The sequence below is a fragment of the Zootoca vivipara genome, chromosome 7 (genome assembly GCF_963506605.1).
Source record: "Zootoca vivipara chromosome 7, rZooViv1.1, whole genome shotgun sequence".
In the NCBI taxonomy this organism is placed as follows: domain Eukaryota; kingdom Metazoa; phylum Chordata; class Lepidosauria; order Squamata; family Lacertidae; genus Zootoca; species Zootoca vivipara.
The window spans coordinates 75,219,013-75,239,742 of NC_083282.1; the positions used below are offsets into that span (position 1 = coordinate 75,219,013).

Genomic DNA, 20,730 nt, shown 5'->3' on the forward strand with positions numbered 1-20,730 from the left:
TTCCTTAAGTTCACATTGGCTTGGCGATTCCTGTATTATACAGGGTTGGACTAGATGACCCTAAGGATTCCTTCCAACTCTACATTTCTATAATGTTTAAAGTGGCAGCAAGCAAGTTCCCCTAGGTTTGGATAACCTATGATCAGCTAACAGGATGTAACCAAAAATGCAAAGTACCACCTAAGATGGATTTTAAGGTATCTTTGACTGGATCAGCATTTGCTTGCAGGAAGCTTGTTTCTCAGCCATCTACAGAATTGCAAACTGGGTCCCCTCACCCCGTCAAGTTGCATTTATGGTACTGGGTTGCAGTACCAGTGTGGCTGAAACAGCTAAATACTTGATCTAAACATCATTGGTTAATAGACTATGATGTAGTAAACTGTCATCACACACGGACACATGTGTGTACAAACACATCTGCTTAGTTCCAGCCACCCTAAAAATAGAGATGCAGCTGGTGGTGGATTAGCATGCGCAAAATAATGTGTTTATTTCTGTTCACATGGTGTCATATATCTTGAAGAGGGGAATAAAACTGGTCTTGGTACTGCATCTCAAGGTATCAGCATGCGATCCAGTCTGCATGGTGCTCCACACTGTATAGATAAAGAAAAAAGCTTGGTTCTGCACATCTAAAGCTATGAAACTTTTTTCCCCATTTCTCAAACCTTGCCACAAACAGTAGCTCTAAATCTCTTAAACCAGGCTTCCTCAAATTCGGCCCTCCAGATTCCCCACATCCTTGACCCACTGGTCCTGCTAGCTAGGGATCATGGGAGTTGTAGGCCAAAACATCTGGAGGGCAAGCACGGGGCGCTTCTCTCCCTTGGCGATCCGGCAGGAGCAGCAGCAGGGCTCGCCAGGCGGCTCTTGGCAGCAACTGCGGCAGCATCTAAAGGAGCGGAGACTGTGGCGGGAGGAGCCCCCGGGCCTGCTTCCCCCTCCCCAGAGCCTTAAAAACTTCCGGCCGTGGCAGGTGAGTCGGCGCCTCTCTTTTTTGGCGCTTTTTTTTTTTTTTGCCCATAGGAACGCGTTAATTAAATGTCAATGCATTCCTATAGGAAACTGCGCTTTGCAAGACAAAATTTTCGCAATACGAAACAACTCGTAGAACGAATTAATTTGGTCTTGCGAGGTACCACCGTACACACCATATATTTACAGCCCTCTACCCTGAATACAGGGGGTAGTACAGTTTCCCCCTCAAAGCTGTAAATCCAGCACCCTTAAAATAAGAGTTCCCGGGATTCGGGAGTAGGTGTGCATGCAGCCTTCAGCCTAGTTAGCTGTTTGCCCTTCCCCATCTACCTTTAGTTCTCTGTAACAATGGTTAAATTACATGTGGTGCTTGTTAATCTAGGGATGGGGAGCTGTTTTCTATTACTGGATTACTCAAAAGAAACACCTGTTGTTTCTTGCTGTTCAGAATTGGTTTACAGGTTATTTGTAGTTCTAGGAGCTCTGTGGGTTTTTTTATTAAATATTTTCTTGATTTACAAAAATATGTGCAATGTCTCTCGTAACATCTTTACAAATCAGTTTCATTTGTTGAGACATTGGGAAGAAAAGGGGGGGGGAAAGAGGTAGATGGGGGAGGGTGGGTGGAGTCGGGTGACGACGTTTCTATTTTGCTTAGTATTTGTGGGTTATGTTTATGTTAAGTTTCCACCATTTCAACCACTGTTCTGGTGCCTTACTGTGGTTTTAGCCTGTCCATTATTTTAAATAAAGTAACACCAGTGTGGGACAATAATGTAATAGATTTGCATGCACCGCTCCATCAGTTTTGAGTGAACTTCTAGACAGTTTGAAATGTAGAAGAGGACTGTTTGGGAACAGATTCTTGAAGTGTAAGTGTATTATGAGAGATCTATTATTCCCAGCTGAGCCTTTTAATAGCATGTGCCTTTGGGTATGGTACATAAGAGCTCGTCTTCAGAGTCTGATGAACAAACCAGTTAAACAAGTTTTTATAACATTATCCATTAAAAGTAGTGGGAGTAACAGTTGGAGCCTATGCATGTTTTCTCAATCCCACTCAATTTAGTAGTATTTAACGGGACGCAGGTGGCGCTGTGGGTTAAACCACAGAGCCTAGGGCAGGCATCCCCAAACTGCGGCCCTCCAGATGTTTTGGCCTACAACTCCCATGATCCCTAGCTAAGAGGACCAGTGGTCGGGGAAGATGGGAATTGTAGTCCAAAACATCTGGAGGGCTGAAGTTTGGGGATGCCTGGCCTAGGGCTTGCTGATCAGAAGGTTGGAGATTTGAATCCCTGCGACGGGGTGAGCTCCCGTTGCTTGGTCCCAGCTCCTGCCCACCTAGCAGTTCGAAAGCACGTCAAAGTGCAAGTAGATAAATAGGTACCGCTACAGTGGGAAGGTAAACGACGTTTCCGTGTGCTGCTCTGGTTCGCCAGAAGCGGCTTTGTCATGTTGGCCACATGACCTGGAAGCTGTACGCCGGCTCCCTCGGCCAATAATGCGAGATGAGCGCGCAACCCCAGAGTCGGTCACGACTGGACCTAATGGTCAGGGGTCCCTTTACCTTTAACTCCTAAACAAGATAAAAAAAATCCTTCAGTAGCACCTTAAAGACCAACTAAGTTTTTATTTTGGTATGAGCTTTCGTGTGCATGCACACTTCTTCAGATACCAACACGGCTACCTACCTGTATCCTAAACAAGAGTACAGGTAACCCCCAATTTGTGCAGGGGTTGCATTCCAGGTCATCATGTCCGATGGTGCACATATTGAACACATGTAAATCAGCCATTGCCTGTATATATACCCATAAAGTTAGCCCATTTGAACTGAGTGGGATTCATGTCTGAATGTGCATGTATCAGATCCCACTGTTAATGGCCACCAAGATCATTATTTTAAAAGAGTGCTATTCTTAGCAAGAATGTCATGTTAACCCCTGCCTAGTCCCAATTAGGGTGGCCATGGGGTCATATCTTGCATGGTATAATGGTTTGGGGAGGACAGGCAGTCTTGCTTGGACTTGGAAGCCTGGGAGAGGGGAAATCAAAAATTCCCTTAGGGTTTCACTGCTTTGAAAAATGTGTGTCGCAGCATATATGCCAGAAATGCCATGACAGTGGGCATTCAGGTGGCACTTCTGCTAATTTGAGAGATGAAGACCTTGCCTTAAGCAGCTTTCTTGCACATCTCACCAATCACACAAGGGCTCTAGCAACTGCAGCTGACTGAAGAACAAAGGCAGGCTGAAGCTGACCTAGCATTCAGGAGGGCCAAAGGAAAACCAGTAGCTAATTGGTATTCAGAGCCCTGGCACTCAATTGGGCAACCCTCCAGATGGGGCAGGAAGTGCAAAGAAGATCAAATTAAGCACCTGCTCCCGGAAGTGAGGTGGTCTGCGAGGGTCAGAAGATGGCAATAACATTGCAAATGGAAGCTGGCAGCAGGGCCGTCTTAAGCGCCCCTGGCGCCGTGGTGCGCCGGATCCCTCCTGCACCCTCCTGGCCCGTTTCCCAGCGCGGTGGGCGAGTGGGCGCAGCGCGCAGCACGGCTGCCACAGGTGCTGCTGCACGGCGGGCGGGCAGGCACAGCGCGGTTGCTGTGGGCGCAGCTCGCGGTGCCCTCCTGGCGGGCCGGCGCCGTGGTGCCCTGTGCCACCCAGCCTGGCCGTAGGACCGGCCCTGGCTGGCAGGAAGAGCAGATCTGCACTGAAGCTGGAAGGCAAAGCGGAGAGGAGCACAAGTTCAGATGAGGCTAAAGATCATTCTGGGTTCTGCTGCAGCAGTTTGCCTGAATCCTGGAGTGAAGAACAGAAAACTATACCAAATATGGGTGGGTTGCAATGGAGAAAGCACCTATACCATGTTTCTCCGAAAATAAGACACCGCTTTATATTTATTTTTCCTAAGGACACACACACACCGTGGCTTATTTTCAGGGGATGTCTTATTTTTTAAATTAAGTATGGTACAGTTTAACCTACAAGGTTAAACTGCCTATCACTATGGCTTATTTTGGGGGTATGGCTTATATTCCTTGAATGCTTAAAAATCCCGCTATGGCTTATTTTATGGCTACGTCTTATTTTTGGAGAAACAGGGTAATTATACAAAGCTGAGTCAGACCGCCTGCCAGTGGGCCTCCAGCATATCAGGCAGGTCTTTCGCAACCCTACCCAGAGATGCCAGAGATTGAACCTGGGACTTTTTGCATTCAAAGCATGTGCTGTACCTGTTGAGCAACCGTTCCTCTCCCAGCTGATTATAAAAGAACTTCAATAAATTTTGCAAAGGTTTGTATTCGGGGGAGGGGGTTGTAGGGAGAGCAGTATGAAGGTTGACAAGTTTTAAATGCAGTTAAGGTCTCTATCAATCGCTGGTGGGAGGAGAGAGACACAACCCACACAACCGTTAGCAAAAAAAAAATGGCCTACTTTTTTTCTCTCCACAATTCACAATGACTTTGGAAAATCTGCCTTTCAGGCCTGTGTCAACATGTTCTCGTAAATATATCCTGGAGGGAAACAGCAGGCATGAAATCCAAGACTAGAGATCTTTAGCGAAATGAGGAACAATGCAATGGCTGGCTTGTCAACTAGCTTGCCGTGTTGTTATGGACCGGCTGGATGCAGAGGAATGGTGGGAGGTACCAGCTGGGGGGAAAAGAACTTCCTTCCCTACAAACCCTCTTGGATGCTAAGATTGGCAGAGGGGTCCCTGTTGGTGGCAGTGGTGGAGCATATGTCCGCGCTGCCCAGGGCGGGCACGCTCCTGAGCAGGGCCGTCTTAAGCCCATCCAGCGCCCTGGCGCTAAGGTCCCTCCAGCGCCCCCCTCCAGAGCCCCTACAAGGACCCAGGAGTGCCAAGCGGACCACGGCAGCAGCGGGAGGCCACCTCCGAGGACTCCGCACTGCGCCTCCTTCTCGTTTCCCCAGCGCTGGGTTCCGCTCAGTTAAGCTTCGCCACCAGCGCGCGCACCGCGGGACCAGCAAGAGCTGCTTGGGCGCTGTGCGCGCGCTGGTGGCGAAGCTCGACTGAGCGGAACCCAGCGCTGGGGAAACGAGAAGGAGGCGCAGTGCGGAGTCCTCGGAGAAGGAGAGAGACGCGGCGCAGCCTCTCATCTCGTGGAGCGCAGTCCTGGCCAGATCGCTGGAACCCTGCGCTCACTTGGCGCCCTTCCAGCACCCTCCAGTGCCGCGGTTCTCCACACCACTAGCCTCTATGGCTAGAACGGGCCTGCTCCCGTGGGGGGCATGGCGTAGAAGGTGCCCTCCCAGGTGCAGGATAGCCGCTCAGGTGCTATTTGGCATGCCGCCCACCCACAACTCCCAAGCCTCCCTCAAGCTGTCAAAATGAAGGGGGAAGGCCGCCGGCAAAGCGGTGCAGCTCCCCACCCTTACCCCGACGACTCGGGGTAGGCTTGAGAGTCACAGGCGTGTGGCGCACCAAATGTCACCCCCATCAGTGACGGCACCCGGGGCGATCCGCCCCCACCCCCTATCCTATGCCCCTGGTTGGTGGTTCATCTGCTCTCAAAGGCACTACAAAACAACAGCAACTGACTTTTTGCAGTTAGGGAAGTGGCATGATCACATCCACACCATATGTTAAAAGCACTTAGCTTCTACCAAAGAATCCCAGAAACCATAGTTTGTTAAGAGTACTGGAAATTGTTGCCCTGTGAAGGGAAAACCACAGTTCCCAGGATTTGGGCGACAGCAGAGGGGGGCAGGAGAGAGAGCCATGGCTGTTAAAGTGGTATAAATGTGCTTTCAATGTATGGTATGGATGTGACCCATGGAAATACATGGAAAAGTGGGGGACACAGATGAATGATTATGGGCAACATGTATAAACACTCTGCAAGCGACTAGGGATCAATGCAGGGTGAATGCTTATGGTCATATAACTGCCCTACAAACAAATCGGAATGAATGCTCAATAAAGAGCATTCCCCATGCAATCTAACCCCTGTGTAAGGTTTCTGCAAGCAAACCAACAAGAATGCTTAATAAATAGGTTGCCTGGAAGAGCACTGAAGTAGAGGAAAAAACACACATCTCTTCGTTAATACAGTCCTACCTTGGAAGTCAAACAGAATCCATTCCGGAAGTCCGTTTGACTTCCAAAACATTCGGAAACCAAAGCATGGATTCTGATGGGCTGCAGGAAGCCTCTGCAGCCAATTGGAAGCCGCGGAAGCCCCGTCAGATGTTTGACTTCCAAAAATAGTTTTCAAGCCAGAACAGTCACTTCTAGGTTTGCGGCAGTCGGGAGCCAAAACATTCGAGAACTAAGCTGTTTGAAAACCAAGGTACGACTGTACTTCCTATTCGTGGAGTAAATCATGGCAAATTCTGAGGCTAAGCCAACCCCTGACTACTGTACATTAAAGTAGAAAAAGGCACAGTGTGTGCAGACACATTTACTCCTGGAAATGAGTCAACCGATGCTAAACACATTTAGAAATGTAAAGCCATTACTCCTCCCATATGGTTTATTTAGGTTCTCAGAGGGATTTTAAGCATGAGTAGCAGTGATGCCCATTACTCTTTCCAACATGCAAAAGGCACAAGAAAGTGAGAAAGGTGATTTTCTGTGCAAAGTGTTTCTAAGAAAATACACAGCAAAAAAGTGACTTAAAAAAAATGCTCCTCAAGGAAGGAATGATGGGGGGAAAGGAAGAAAGAAATGAAGACACATCCTTTGGAAATGGCTTGAAACTTATGAAAACAGTCATGTTGTTAGAGTCCGGCAAGGCTCCTTTGGTGAACGATGCTTGGCAAATTCATGAAAGGAACTCGAGGCAAACACCTCAGTAAGACAGAAATTCATCTGTGAAATCAAGGATACAATCAGAAGAAACCCACTGGCTGTCAACAATTAAAAAAAGCAAATCAAAAAAATATAGAAGTAGAAAGTGGATACATTCTAAGCGCAAGTCGATTAAAAATGCTTGATTGAATGGAAATGATGGTATACAAAGAGAGAAAGAGACACAAATAATTCATTTCCACCTTAAGCTAGAACTTCACAAACTACTGTGGTCTGACTGACTGTGTTCATTCTATTCCTGTTGTGTGCGTGTCTGTGTTTTGTTAAAAAATAAGCCTATGTCGTCATCAACACAACCACAACAGCTCTTAGGAGAGAAAAGTCCCCGCAATTTGCACCTGTGGGAAAAATGTGCTATGTGGCCAACAAACATTGGAAAAAATGTAAAGGTGCAGAAGATCTTCCCATTTTGCGTTGCTGGGGGCATTTGCTGCTTCTCTTCAAATGGCGCTTTCCTGTGCTAGAGGGCAGTTTTGCTCCACAGCGGTTGTGTAAGCATTAACACAACCACTGTTTACAGTTGTATAATACTTAAACCTAAAAAAAACGGCATTGTACAAGTTGATTTTTTGTTGTCATCGTTGATTCGCTTTCCTTGCAGTATAGGTTTCTCTACTTCTAGACTATGGAATGTTACATTAATAGTATAGTTATTCATATTGGTTTCAAATTTCATTACAGTTACTGAAGATTCATCATGGTTTCACACAGCACAGAGACACCAAACTAAACACCAGAACAGCCAGCGTTAGATGTATTTTTTCTTTAGATACCAATACGCAAAGTACCCCATCCCCCCTAGAGATCCCATGAGGAAGGAGGCTCCGAAAAAGGACGGTGGTTTCCGCTTGACCAGCCTAAAGGCATTGGGTACCACTGCCGAGAGGAGGGTGGTGTGTATGTCTCCCAAAACTTTCCTGAAGGCAAAGCGTTTTTGTATCCTTTCAAAGAAGTTCTGTAGGTTGGGTCTACTGCCATCTTCCCAGTATTTCTTAGAGAGTCCTAGAAACTTGAGGCGATGCAGCGTGGCTCCCAACAAGATGTCAGCCAAGGTGAAGACGCACCCACATAGCCAGAGTTCACACTTCTGCCCTGGAGAGCAAAGACAACACAGAAGCAATATATCAGAACAGTTTCGTCTCACCTAAAAAACTTAGGGATGGAGACAAAGTCCAATCTCGGAGCTTACTGACTTCCATTTTTGGCTGAAATAATGCATACCCTCCAGTTTTGTAGTTTATGCATTGGATCAACTCTACTCTTGTTTCCCGCTGGATAGTCTTGTGTCCTACTTTACAGAGGACAGTCCTCTGGAAGGGTGGCCAAGGGGCAGTTCTCCATGCCAAGGTCCGTCTGCTACAAGGCAACTATAAGGAGGCAGAGCAGCGGCCAAATCAACAGGTAGCATACTGAGCAGGCACCTAGGGCACCCAGTTATGGTTAGTTATGGTATTTCTATCTGAATTACTCATATAGGCATATCAATTAACACAGATATTTTATGTAAATTGGCACCCACTTTTGTCTTCTTTTTGGCCAAGCCTAACTGGCCAAATTTCACCAAATTTGGTACAGAGAAAGAGAAAACCAGCCGTTCCTTGCAGCCTACATGGTGGGCAGCTCTTGAGTTTTGGGCCAGTTGAAAAATGCAGGGGAAGAGACAGGGGGATTTTAATTTGCCATTTAAATTTAAATTGAATCAGGGGTCATTTGTCTGCTGTGAAAACTCCTTTAACCTGTAGTACCAGAACAAGAAGAAAGGAAGGCAGGCCAAGGCTTCCCTTTCCTGCTGTGCTGCCTCTTCCCCTGCTGATCTTAGCAGAATTTGATGAATCTACCGTGAATGAAAAACCTATAGCAACAGCAATTGCAGGAGACTTTGAAACTGTGAAGTCATCCATCATCAAAATCTTTGTGGCATCCAGTAGCAACTCTGAAGGTTATGGGCCTTCCTAATCTCCCCAAAAGTGGGATGTAATTTCAAACCATTGCAACACCTTGCTTGTTTGTTTTGCTTCTCCGAGCTAATCTTCAGCCCAAAGAGAAACCTGCAGTGAGGCAGTGGAGAGGGAAGCCTTCAGGGTGAGTCATATGAGGACTCAATAACGTTTCCTCTCTTTGGAATGGAGCAATTAACCCCACTGTGCTGGCGAATTTGTTGGGCTCTTTTCTCCCAGCCCAACCTTGGCAGCTGGAATCCAAGCCCTCTATTGGTTGCCAATTAGCTCCCCACCCCCTGCAAAAGTGAATACTAGCCTACTGCCTGCACAGTGAAGCCTTGTCAGGTTTCATTCCCAAAGGGAGAAAAGTCGCCATGTGATACACAGACACCCCACTTCCTAAGATTAAGGGTACCTCCGTACTGTACTGTACTTTAAAGCAAGTCACTTTCCCCAAATAAACCTTAAATAAACCCCTTTCGTCTTGCGAGTTTTTCGCTGCGCGAGGCATTCATCTTGCGAGGTACCACTGTATTAATATTTTGCAATTTACATCAATGTCTCTAGAAAGGAGATACAGTCATACCTTGGTTTAAGTACGCTTCGGTTTGAGTACTTTCAGTTTAAATACTCCGCGGACCCGTCTGGAACGGATTAATCCACTTTCCATTACTTTCAATGGGAAAGTTCACTTCAGGTTAAGTACGCTTCAGGTTAAGTACGGACTTCCAGAACCAATTACACTCATACTTTGGGTTAAGAACGCTTCAGGTTGAGTACTCCGTGGACCCGTCTGGAATGGATTAATCCACTTTCCATTACTTTCAATGGGAAAGTTTGCTTCAGGTTAAGTACACTTCAGTTTAAGTACTCCGCGGACCGTCTGGAATGGATTAATCCACATTCCATTACTTTCAATAGGAAGGTTCGCTTCAGGTTAAGTACGCTTCAGGTTAAGTACGCTTCAGGTTAAGTACAGACTTCCGGAACCAATTGTGTACTTAAACTGAGGTACCACTGTATAAATACTTGATGATGATGATGATGATGATACTAATAATGTTATGAGTTTGGTGTGGGGAGAAAGCTGAATGCCCAGACTCTTAATTCCTGGATCCAGCAACTGTGGAAAATTAAGCAAGGATTCAAATTCCAGGAAGAGCCGGACTAGCTTCCTAGTGGAGGTGGTAGCCTGGGTAATGGGCCATTTAAGGAAACAAAGGGAGTGGCTTGGTGCCATGAGAAAAATGGGTGGAGCCCCCTTCCTCAACTGGCTGGGAGCTAGAAAGACAAAGGTCAGAGTTGAGAGTGGAGTGATGTGAGCTAGAAGCAAGAGAGACAGAGCGATGCTTGATTTCTTATTGAATCCAGCTATGGGGGAATCACCTCTTTGGGTGATTATGCTGCGATCCCCTCCATTGTGGGCTCAGGTTATATATATGTGTAAATAAACCATATATCATAAAGACGCCACAGTCTCCGCTGTGCCTCATTCCAAAAGGAAACACGAACCTTGATTCGCTCATGGCAGGAGAGGGCCTGTGGAGGGGGGGATAGGAAAAGATGGAATATGTCTAAGAAGAAAAAGAGATAAGGTTTAGGAATAAGGATTAGCTTAAGAGTGTTTATGTTAAAGAAAATGAGTTGAAATTGGGTCATATGGAAACTGTTATGAAAATATAATTAGGTCAAAAATGAAAATCAGTTGGGAGGTATCTGGGGAAGTCATCAAAACAATGTTAAGCAAATTATGAATCTGAAAATGGGATATGTTTGTTTTTGTTATTGTGTTTTTTGTGTTTTAATCAATAATGTTTGTTTAGATAGATAGTTGGGTGGACACTCGCCTGTATCTCTCCCTGTCATACTGGAGCCTCTTGGTGGCAGGAGGAGGTTCTGGGGGGGAGGGGGGGACAAACCCAATTATAAAATGGACCACCTTTGACTGCCCACTTTTCATGGGACTCTCTCGTGGCAGGAGAGGGCTCGTGGAGGGGGGGTTAGAAGAAGGGGGATAATATGTTCTGTATGTTTTTTCTTTCTTATGTAAAATCAATAAACATTTATTATAAAAGAAAAAGAAAAAGAAACACGAACCTTGAGTGTTTGCTTGGAATCTCGCACCACTTGGAGATTGGGTGGCAAGCCACAACAAGGATAAACAGTCAGCTGGCACAGGTGGCAACCCTAGTTCTCTGCCACCTTTTTCTAAGGAACCTTTCAAACAACCCTCTAGGTCTAATGCCCCACATTCACACAACGCATATGCAGGTAATGGAAATAGCTGCACATTCTTTCCCAGTTTACTCCTGCCTGCACGTCTCACTGCTTCTTCTGTAAAGTCCACGCATTAACACGGATGCTCACTGCACACAACATTTATCCACCGCCCACTCCGGGATCTAACTTCTAGAGACAATGAGGAGGAAGCTGGACACTGAAGAATGAAAACATGAGCAGCTCTCGTTATTATAACAATGGCACATTTTTAATGCATAAAATGTGGTATCCAAAAATAGCTCTTGAGACCATGATCCTCTCTTTCTCCGCCTCCTACTTTGCAGCATATTGCACTCATAATTACTGGGTGCCTCTCACTGCGATGTCTGTCACCTTGGCACTTTTGCATGTAGCTCGACCAAGCCTGCTAGGATATATATTTTTTCTTTCCAAGCATAGCCTCTGAGAGAATAAGAAGTGGCTTAAGAGATCAGAACCTGGCTGACTTTCAAAGCCAAAGAGAAAAAAACCCCTCTGCAGGCCAACCCTGGGATACATTGGCAGGTGGCGCAATTATTAGAAATGTCAGGCTTCTGCAGAGAAGGACTTGTTTTTAATAGGCCTAGCCATTCTCTCTACCAGAAAGGCTGCTAAAAATGTCTCTCCTGTGTGAAAAGTTCCCTGCTGCTATTTATTGGGCAGATATGTATTCACAAACTCTCTTCAGCTCAAATCTAACTCATATCTTTTCCCCAGTGGGAGCAAAAGCAGCAGGGGGTGGGTGGGGTTTTCAACAGAAAAACTGTGCTGATCTTTAACCTCAAACTGCAAGCTCAGTGAGTACATTGTGTTAGGAAAAAACAAACATGCCATAAACTGTAAGATTCTAGGAGTGTGAAGGGAGCTGGCAGAGATCATTTTTATTTCAGAACTTTTGTTTTCACTTGGTTTGGGTGCTGTTTTTTCTCGATCTGAAGCCACTTGCTGTATTCGTATGAATCCCTGCCCCAATAGTCCTCTTGAACCCAGTGCTTTGTTCTTCCTCTCTCTTTTCTGTTTGTTCTGCTTCTTTTGATGCCTTTGATTCTCCAAAGATGCCTGTTTCTAACTGCAAGTGACTCAGTTGTCAAGCCCTAAATTTACACAGCTGTCTTGACATCAGAGAATCAATGCTAGGGTTGTCATACATCTGAGATTTCCCAGACATATCTTGTTTCGGGGGGCCAGCATCCTCATCTGGGTGGATTTTTGCATTTTGGATTAAATGTCCAGGTTTGGGGTTTTTTCTGTTTTTGTTTATTTTGTGGGGCACCTGCATGCTCAGAGGGCGCTGTGCCCCAGAACAGGAAGCAAGCTTGCTGGGGGTCGCACTATGCCTGGTGGTCGCCTGGCCTTGCATGACCTTCCTGGGGCCACTCAGCCTCCCATTGTGAACAGGAGACTGAAGACAGCAAAGGTAAGAGGGGAGGGAAGAAGGGAGGAACAGGTGGGCAAGGAAAGGGTTAATGGCAGGGAGGGGGTGAGCAGTGGAGATGCAGGATGGCGAGGGGAGTGCCCCAATGATGGGGAAGCGTGTCTGGGTTTTGATCCCCAGAATATGGCAACCTTAGTCAATGCTGCACTAAGGTGTGAATACATCTTTGACTTCAATTGGCTCAGGTGACATGACATACTGTAACATCACAGCCACCAGTGCTTTGATGCCATATGGAACCCTGAAAGCTTTGGACCTGAAGTGAACAGAGGCAGGGGGCAGAAAGTTAGATTGATTTAAAAAAAAACACAAAAACCCCCAAACCTTACAAGTACCACCTGTTTCATGAGGTTCTTCCTGTCCCTCTAGTAATATGAATTTTGGAAATGATGCGTGCAAGCTCCCTAACATTCCGATTAAATTGGAAGAACCACTAAGTAAATAACCACCCATAAAACGTTCATGTTGTAAATCATAGTATAAACTCCTGGCTGAGTATATATCACTGTTTTTTATCCAGATCAAGGTCTCATTGAAATCAACAGAACAAGTTAGTCACAACCAGCATTTCAAACTGATTTCGTTGCAACTAAAGTGTGACTAACTGGGTGTGGATTCAGCAGTATGGCAGGTGCAGCTGACATTAACTTAGCACTTGGGATGGGTAGATCTGTCAATTCTGGCTTCTCATTTTTTTCCAGTGTTAAGTACAGTTCTCCATATTTCCATATCAGTTTGCAATGTATTTTTCTTAAGTCTTCATGAAAATTCTTCACGAAATTTATCCTAATATACAATTTTTGCAAAGAAATATAGGAAAATGTGCAGGTTTTTTGCAAAGCAATTTTGCCTAATATAACTTTAAGTTTGTTTTTTTTTTACAATCAAGCAGTGTGTGAATTTTATGAAATAAAATGAATAAAAACAATATGATGCATTTTTGTAGTTTTCACCAACATAGGCATTTTTATGCACCTTTTACCCTAGTATATGCATTTGTACACACCACAATATTTGGTGAACTGCGAAAATTCTGAAGGGCGGTTGTTCCAGTTCATATATGCTTTTGTAAAGTGCAATTAAGATAGTTTTGCCTTTAAATGTGAATTGAATCAAACTTATCCCTGTCCTTACTTAGCACATTAACAGAAGTGTACATTTGTACAGGAAACTCTCACGATGTGCCTTCCATCTCTGGGCTTGAGCCTTTAGCTGGTTCACTATGTTAGGGTTGCCATATTTCAAAAAGTAAAAAACAGGACACCCAAAAAGCACTGCTCTTTGGAAATCCCCCCCGGACATGAATTCCACCTTGTAGTGTCTGGTAGTGTCTGGTAAAATCTGGACGTATGGGAGCCCTAACTAAGTATTATAGGTGCCCTCTTTGAAGCATGATATGACAATGTGTTAAAGAGTTGCTGCAGTCAGTGCAACAATCAAGATTCATCTGGGAAATGCAGGAGGACCCTTGACAGAACATGGAACCCTTCTGAGCCATTCTCACCAGGAGATTTTCAAAGCATACTCATTGCGTTTTCTCTCTCTCTCTCTCGTTCCTAATGTATTTTTCTTGGCATGAATACACAGTCAAACCTGACTCACAGCTGGACACTCACAGCATTGGAAACAAAACGAACGCCTGCTGGTCTTGATCGAAGGAAATGTGGACCTGAACTGAGAAAGAGGCTTCACATGGCTTTGATGGGGCGGGGGGGGGGGAGCAGTGCTAGCTTAATGCAGCTATATTGTCCTTGAAATGTCTACACCAGAGGCGGATTTAGGGCAGCATGACTGGTTCCCCCAGATTGGGCGCCAAGCCTAGGGGCCCTGCAAGGTGTTGAACTATGATGTAGTGCAGGGATGTCCAACAGGTCGATCGGGATTGACTGGTCGATCCCCGGGAGGTTCCAGTTGATCGCTGTCGATCGCAGGCTCCTTTTCCTTTGCTTTTGCCCCACACCCCTCCCCTCCCTGCATGTTCTCCTGATCTCTGGAACGTAAGACAGAGATTTTGCTGTGAGGCAGATTGCTCCCACAGCGATCTTTTGGTGAGTAGCAAATCCCCTTCCCCCTTAAATTTAGCCCGAACCCCCCCCCCAATGGAACTTTCCTCCCTGAATCCCAATAAAACGGGACATAAAATGGGGCATTTCCCCCCTCAACAACTTAGACCTGAACCCCAACAAAATGGGGCTTACCCCCTATCTTAAAAAAGCTCAACAACTCTTTGAACTGAACCCCAATAAAATGGGGGTAGATCACTTCCAGTTTTTAACTCTGTGAGTAGATCGCAGTCTCCTGGAAGTTGGCCACCCCTGATGTAGTGAATTGAACAGAACGGAAGGAGAGAGGCGGCGGAGCGGAGCCGAATTTTGGCCTCGCACAGGGCACCACACACACACACACACACCCTCCATCCAGGCAAGCAAAAGCCATGGTTCAATTATATTTTCCAACCAGACAAAAGTACTAAAGAAGGGCACAAAGCAAGGTGGTGAGGGGAATGACCTGGGGGGAGAGGGTGCAGCCTGGAAAACTCCAAGCGTGGGATCTAAGGAAACAGCATTTAGCCACAGGGTCTGAGGTTCCCAGCCGCTACCTTCAGTCTTTCTTTAGATGCAGCCACTGCACTTCCTGTTTCTTTGTTCCGTGAGTCACTTTGTCCAGTCGTCTGCTATGGCCAGCTGGACTTGCCAAGCCTTAGTGATGATAACATCACAGCAGATAATGATACTACTGTACTGCTACTAATCATCATTAATAGTTGACAGCAAAATATCATTTTCATATAACATCCTTCTGATAATGGATTATATCTCATCTAACAAAATCTGCTCTAGCTTTACCTGCCAAATAAGGTTTGCTCTCCAACAGTCTATCACAGCAGACTTAGAAAACAATGTCCGCCACAGCATGATGCCTACCTTGGTATTCAATTTTTCTTTTCTCCAGCTCGGCTTCAATCTGATCTAGCACCATTCCCAGATCACCCAGGATTTTCTTCAAGTAGTTCACGTTGTCATGTTCCAGGATCTTGGCCTAGATATAAACAGTAAATGTTTACATCAAAATCGAACAAGAAGAATGTGTTTTCTTGCAAAAAAACAAAAACAAAAAAACCCTTCCTTATAAACCAACATTCACACAATTTGAAAGTAGTGGATTTTATTTTACAAACAAATGACTTTGAAAAGCCTCATCGTTGTTTTGATCAATCTGCCATGAGAAGAGGTTCTCGGAAGGCCAAATATTCAGGGATGTGTTCATAAAAGCCACTTGTGTCTAGAAGCAATATTTCCATTTTTTTTATTATGTGCTGGTCAGCTGCTATCTAGAGCCCTGGGCCCAGTTAAGGGCACCACATGTTAAGGAGGATATTGGCAAGCTGGAGCGTGTCCAGAGGAAGACAACTGGGATGGTGAGGGTTCTGGAAATGGAAGTCCTATGAGGAATGGTTGTATGAGCTGGGTGTGTTTAGCTTGGAAAAGAGAATATCAGGGCAGGAGAGCTGTCTTCAAATATCTGAAGGGCTGCCAAAGATGGAGCAGACTTGTTTGGTGTTGCTCCAAAAAGCAGAACTAGAACCAGTGGGTGGAAATTGCAGGGAAACAGATTTCAGCCCAACCTTAGAAGGAGTTTCCTAATGGCAAAAGCTGTTCTACAGGGCAGCAAACTGCCTTGGGAGGTGGGGGGTGGGCTCTCCTTCACTGGAAGTATTTAAGTAAAAGCTGGTCAACCACCTGTCAGAGATGCTGCAGTCGCATCCTGTGTTGTAGATCCTGCATTAAGAAGGTAGCTGGACTAGACCTCCAAGGTCCCTTCCTTCCAACTCTAAAATTCCTTCTTACATGCATCAGAAATCCCCCCTTCTGTAAGTTTTTTAAGATGGCGCTGCTCCGTGCTGAAAGACTGACGCAACAGGACATTCCAGAAAGAAGATATATGGGGGGGCCAGAACGATTAAAACTCACACAGGAGAAAGAATATATGTGGACTCTCGTTTGATACTTATTTCAGCAGCTGTGAAAAAATCGGATGAAAGAAGAAAACATTTTAGTGACTGGTGGGGAAAGATCGGGATTATTTTGGACTTTGAGTGAAGATTTGGACTTTAGAAAAAGACGGCAGTAGACGGGTGCGAGGAATCCCCAAATTTTTGAAGCATGGGAACTCCAGAAAATATTATATGATTTGGCATAATATTCGGTTTAATTGATATGTATTTGTATAATTTGAAATAACGAATGTGATATAATTGTGTTTTAATTGGAAAATTAATAAAAATAGATTATAAAAAAAAACAGAAATCCCCCCTTCTGTACAGCTGTTAAAGGTGTCAGAGCCTTGTCCTCTTTTGAATCTGGTCCCTCTGTTAGGGCAGCGATGGCAGGCAAAATGACAAGCAGCAGCACTGGTAATGGATCTGAACTGACAACCCCATTTGCGAAACTTTAGTTTGCTAGAAAACACTCAACTCCAGCACAACTGGATTCAGCTAAACATCTGTCATCTTCAGTACCAATAGCCATCCAAAATCCACATGCCACTTTGTTGTTTAAAAAAACCCAATACACCTCATAGAAGTTTATGAAAACAATAAAAGCATCATTAAAAACAGTTATTTAAAACACTCAAAAAAGAATTAAAAACAATGATAAACTAAAAACAGATTGAAACAGATTAAATGCTGTGCGTGTGCTGCTATGAGCATCTCACCATGAGCTTCTTCTGTTTGGAAAGGTATGGCTCTGTTAGCTGTGGCTCCTCTTCATGGTCTAATTTCATCAGGTCTGAGCTGGCATTAACTAAATGTCCTGTGGAAGTTGGAGAGAATGGATTGGGGTTAATTAGTGACCTCTCTTTGCTAGACCCATGGTTCCCAAAATTCCCCTTCCCAGCGGACCACATGAAAATTTCTGAGGGTCTCGGTAGACCACTTAATGATTTTGTTTCTGCCTGTTGCAGCAATTGTAATGTGCTGTGCCAAATAATCTTCAGATTGTTTTTGTGTGTGTGTGTGTGTTTTCTTCTTTTATTTCTTGTATGGAATCGCATGCATTTTATTGTGTTACAATTTGATTTCTACAGAATTCAAATTGTAAGCATTCTTCACAAACACACTGTGGGCCACCTGCATGAAACCCACGTTGTCTGCAGACCACAGTTTGGGAACCTCTGCTCTAGACACATGGCTAACAAAAATGTTAAGTGTCTAAAAACGTCTCACCCTTCTAAGAATCTGCCTTACTGACTTTAATTATGATCTTCAGACCACAATATGGTCTGAAGGCACATGGGGCTACCACCTTTCTAAAGCTAAGCAGATCTGGGATATAAATATATTTGATTTCATGCAGTATTTTCACTGTCAAGGGGTGGGAGAAGTGCTTGTGGGATTTTCTGCCCCAGCAGGTTCCCAAAGTACCGTAACTTCACCAGCCTTGAAGAGCAGGGTTCGTGTATAGGTTTGGAAAGTGCAAATCTGGTAGATTTGCCTTTAAATGCAGACAGAATCAAATTTCTTCCACAATACCATTCAGATGAAAAACTTAAAAGTTACAGAAAGAATCTCTAGGTTGGGACCTGGTAGCTCTACCTCTAATAAGTGCAAAAGCAGAGATGTGTCCTGATTTTTGTTTGTTTGATATTTATAAGCAGCAAACACCAGTATAGCACATTGCCTCAGCCTAAATCCTTGTGACTGGGTTCCACACTCAGGACTGGGAGGGCTATTGCACTATGACTAGGCTATGGTTGGAGATTCACTCATCACCTTAGAAAAGTCCTTTGCATATGATTTTTTTTAAAAAAAATCTTGAGACCTACCCTCTTCTTTCCAAAGTCTTTATTTTTCCATTGTGAATGAATATACAGTATATTAATAGCTGCTACCATTATACAGAAGCCCTCATTGCTTACTGTGACCTTATCCCAGACTCAGAAAAGCATTGGTGGGCCGCAGGTTAGCCAATATGTTTGTGCCAACATAGGGCACCATTTTAAACTGTCATTCGCAGCAGCTAAATGAAACTATGGCACATTGTGGCCTTGGCTTAATGATACCCACCCTGGCTGGATGCCATTGCAGGTCAGAACAGGAGGGAGAGAGAGAGACAGATGGTTCATGCTCGGTTGGTTCAGCTAAGAATTGAGAAATTTATGTTCATTTCCCAGCACATTACTCTGGCCTTCTCTTTATCTTTCCCTATGTTCCTTCTTAATCTTCTTTCTCTACTCCAGCTACCAAGTGTCTCACTTAAGCACCTCTCCATTCTGTTCGGCTGGCTACTTGAACAAGGCCATGAAGGAATCTTATTGTCTAATCCCCCATCTAGCTGGTTATGCAAGAAGCTGGAACCCATGATGCAGTGTTGTTGTTTAGTCATTTAGTCGTGTCTGACTCTTCGTGACCCCATGGACATCAGGCACTCCTGTCTTCCACTGCCTCCTGCAGTTTGGTCAAACTCATGTTCCTAGCTTCAAGAACACTGTCCAACCATCTCACCCTCTGTCGTCCCCTTCTCCTTGTGTCCTCCATCTTTCCCAACATCAGGGTCTTTTCCAGGGAGTCTTCTCTTCTCATGAGGTGGCCAAAGTATTGGAGCTTCAGCTTCAGGATCTGTCCTTCCGGTGAGCACTCAGGGCTGATTTCCTTCAGAATGGATAGGTTTGATCTTCTTGCAGTCCATGGGACTCTCAAGAGTCTCCTACAGCACCATAATTCAAAAGCATCAATTCTTCGGCGATCAGCCTTCTTTATGGTCCAGCTCTCACTTCCATACAACACTACTGGGAAAACCATAGCTTTAACTATACGGACCTTTGTCGGCAAGGTGATGTCTCTGCTTTTTAAGATGCTGTCTAGGTTTGTCATTGCTTTTCTCCCAAGATGCTGTATGTTACTTGGGAGTAGCAATGTAGGAGAAAGTTTGTTCGGTGTGCATTTTAACGCAAATCTACCTAATCCCAATCAATATTTCAACTGAAAATCAGCTATCCTTTCAAAATTCACCCTTCCCCAAATTTCTTGATGCAGATACCTGACCATATGTGTACAAAAATGCATGTATTAATGAAAGTGTGCATTAAAATACATGTATATTAGTGAATATAACATGCAAAAATATGGTGCAAAATGCAAATTGCTTGCAAAACTGCAGACTCGCCAGAATTTCATCCAAAAACATGTATATTTGACTGCTAAATATGTGCTAAAATACTGATGGGGAGCTCTGAGGAGACTGGCTATGTTATGGAATATGGATAGGAGTTAAGATTAAACTTTCATGCCATGGGATTATGTCCATATCTGTCTAGAGTGGGTGCACTGCTTTGCCAGGAAGAGACAGCACAAAATGTACCTCAGTTCTGATCCAGTTACAGGTAGGTAGCCGTGTTGGTCTGAGTCGAAGCAAAATAAAAAAATTCCTTCAGTAGCACCTTAAAGACCAACTAAGTTTATATTTTGGTATGAGCTTTCGTGTATCTGAAGAAGTGTGCACGCACACGAAAGCTCATACCAAAATATAAACTTAGTTGGTTTTTAAGGTGCTACTGAAGGAATTTTTTTATTTTAGTTCTGATCCAGTCTGGCACTGCAGAAATGCAGCAGAACTTTAAGAGACAGCATGATAAGGTTGGCCCTGAAGCTACAGGGAAATCTTTTTGCAAAAGACATACCATCAAAGACACTTGTGACAAAATAAGAAACAGATTGAAGGACCTCTGATTATAACAATTTATTACCTCCCACTCTAATTCTGAACTGGGAAAGGATGTGGTATACCAGTAGTTATTTGCAGTCCTGGCTGAGCATTATTTGCTTGGCTCCATGTGGATATTCACAGGGAAGAGGAGCTGCAATTTATGTTTGATATGGACAAGGCAAATGAGAGGGTAGTCTATCTAGAGCAGGGGTCAGCACACTTTTTCAGCAGGGGGCCGGTCCACTGTCCCTCAGACCTTGTGGAGGGCCAGACTATTTTTTGAAGGGGGGAAAAATTGAATGAATTCCTATGCTCCACAAATAACCCAGAGATGCATTTTAAATAAAAGGACACATTCTACTCATGTAAAAACACGCTGATTCCCGGATCGTCTGCAGGCAGGATTTTGAAGGCGATTGGGCCAGATCCGGCCCATACCTACCAAGTTCCTGTGGAAGAAATAAGGGACCGGACCGGAAGTAGCAGACCGGAAGTAGCGCTGCCGCCATTTTGGAACTGGGTGGAGCATGCTCAGAAGCGACTTTTGATGCTGATTTGCCCAGTTCCA

General features: G+C 44.7%; 1 protein-coding gene across 1 annotated transcript in view; it reads right to left on the reverse strand.

The window, feature by feature from the left end:
* Positions 1-7,569: 7,569 nt before the first annotated feature.
* Positions 7,570-20,730, reverse strand: part of GDAP1L1 (ganglioside induced differentiation associated protein 1 like 1) — a 44,863-nt gene continuing 31,702 nt past the window's right edge. Inside the window, exons 4-6 of the mRNA XM_035123115.2 lie at positions 17,173-17,270; positions 15,381-15,495; positions 7,570-7,914 (exon numbers count right to left, since the gene is read on the reverse strand). Coding sequence (XP_034979006.1) covers positions 7,571-7,914; positions 15,381-15,495; positions 17,173-17,270 — 557 coding nt within the window. The 3' untranslated portion in view covers position 7,570. The remainder of the gene's footprint in view (positions 7,915-15,380; positions 15,496-17,172; positions 17,271-20,730) is intronic.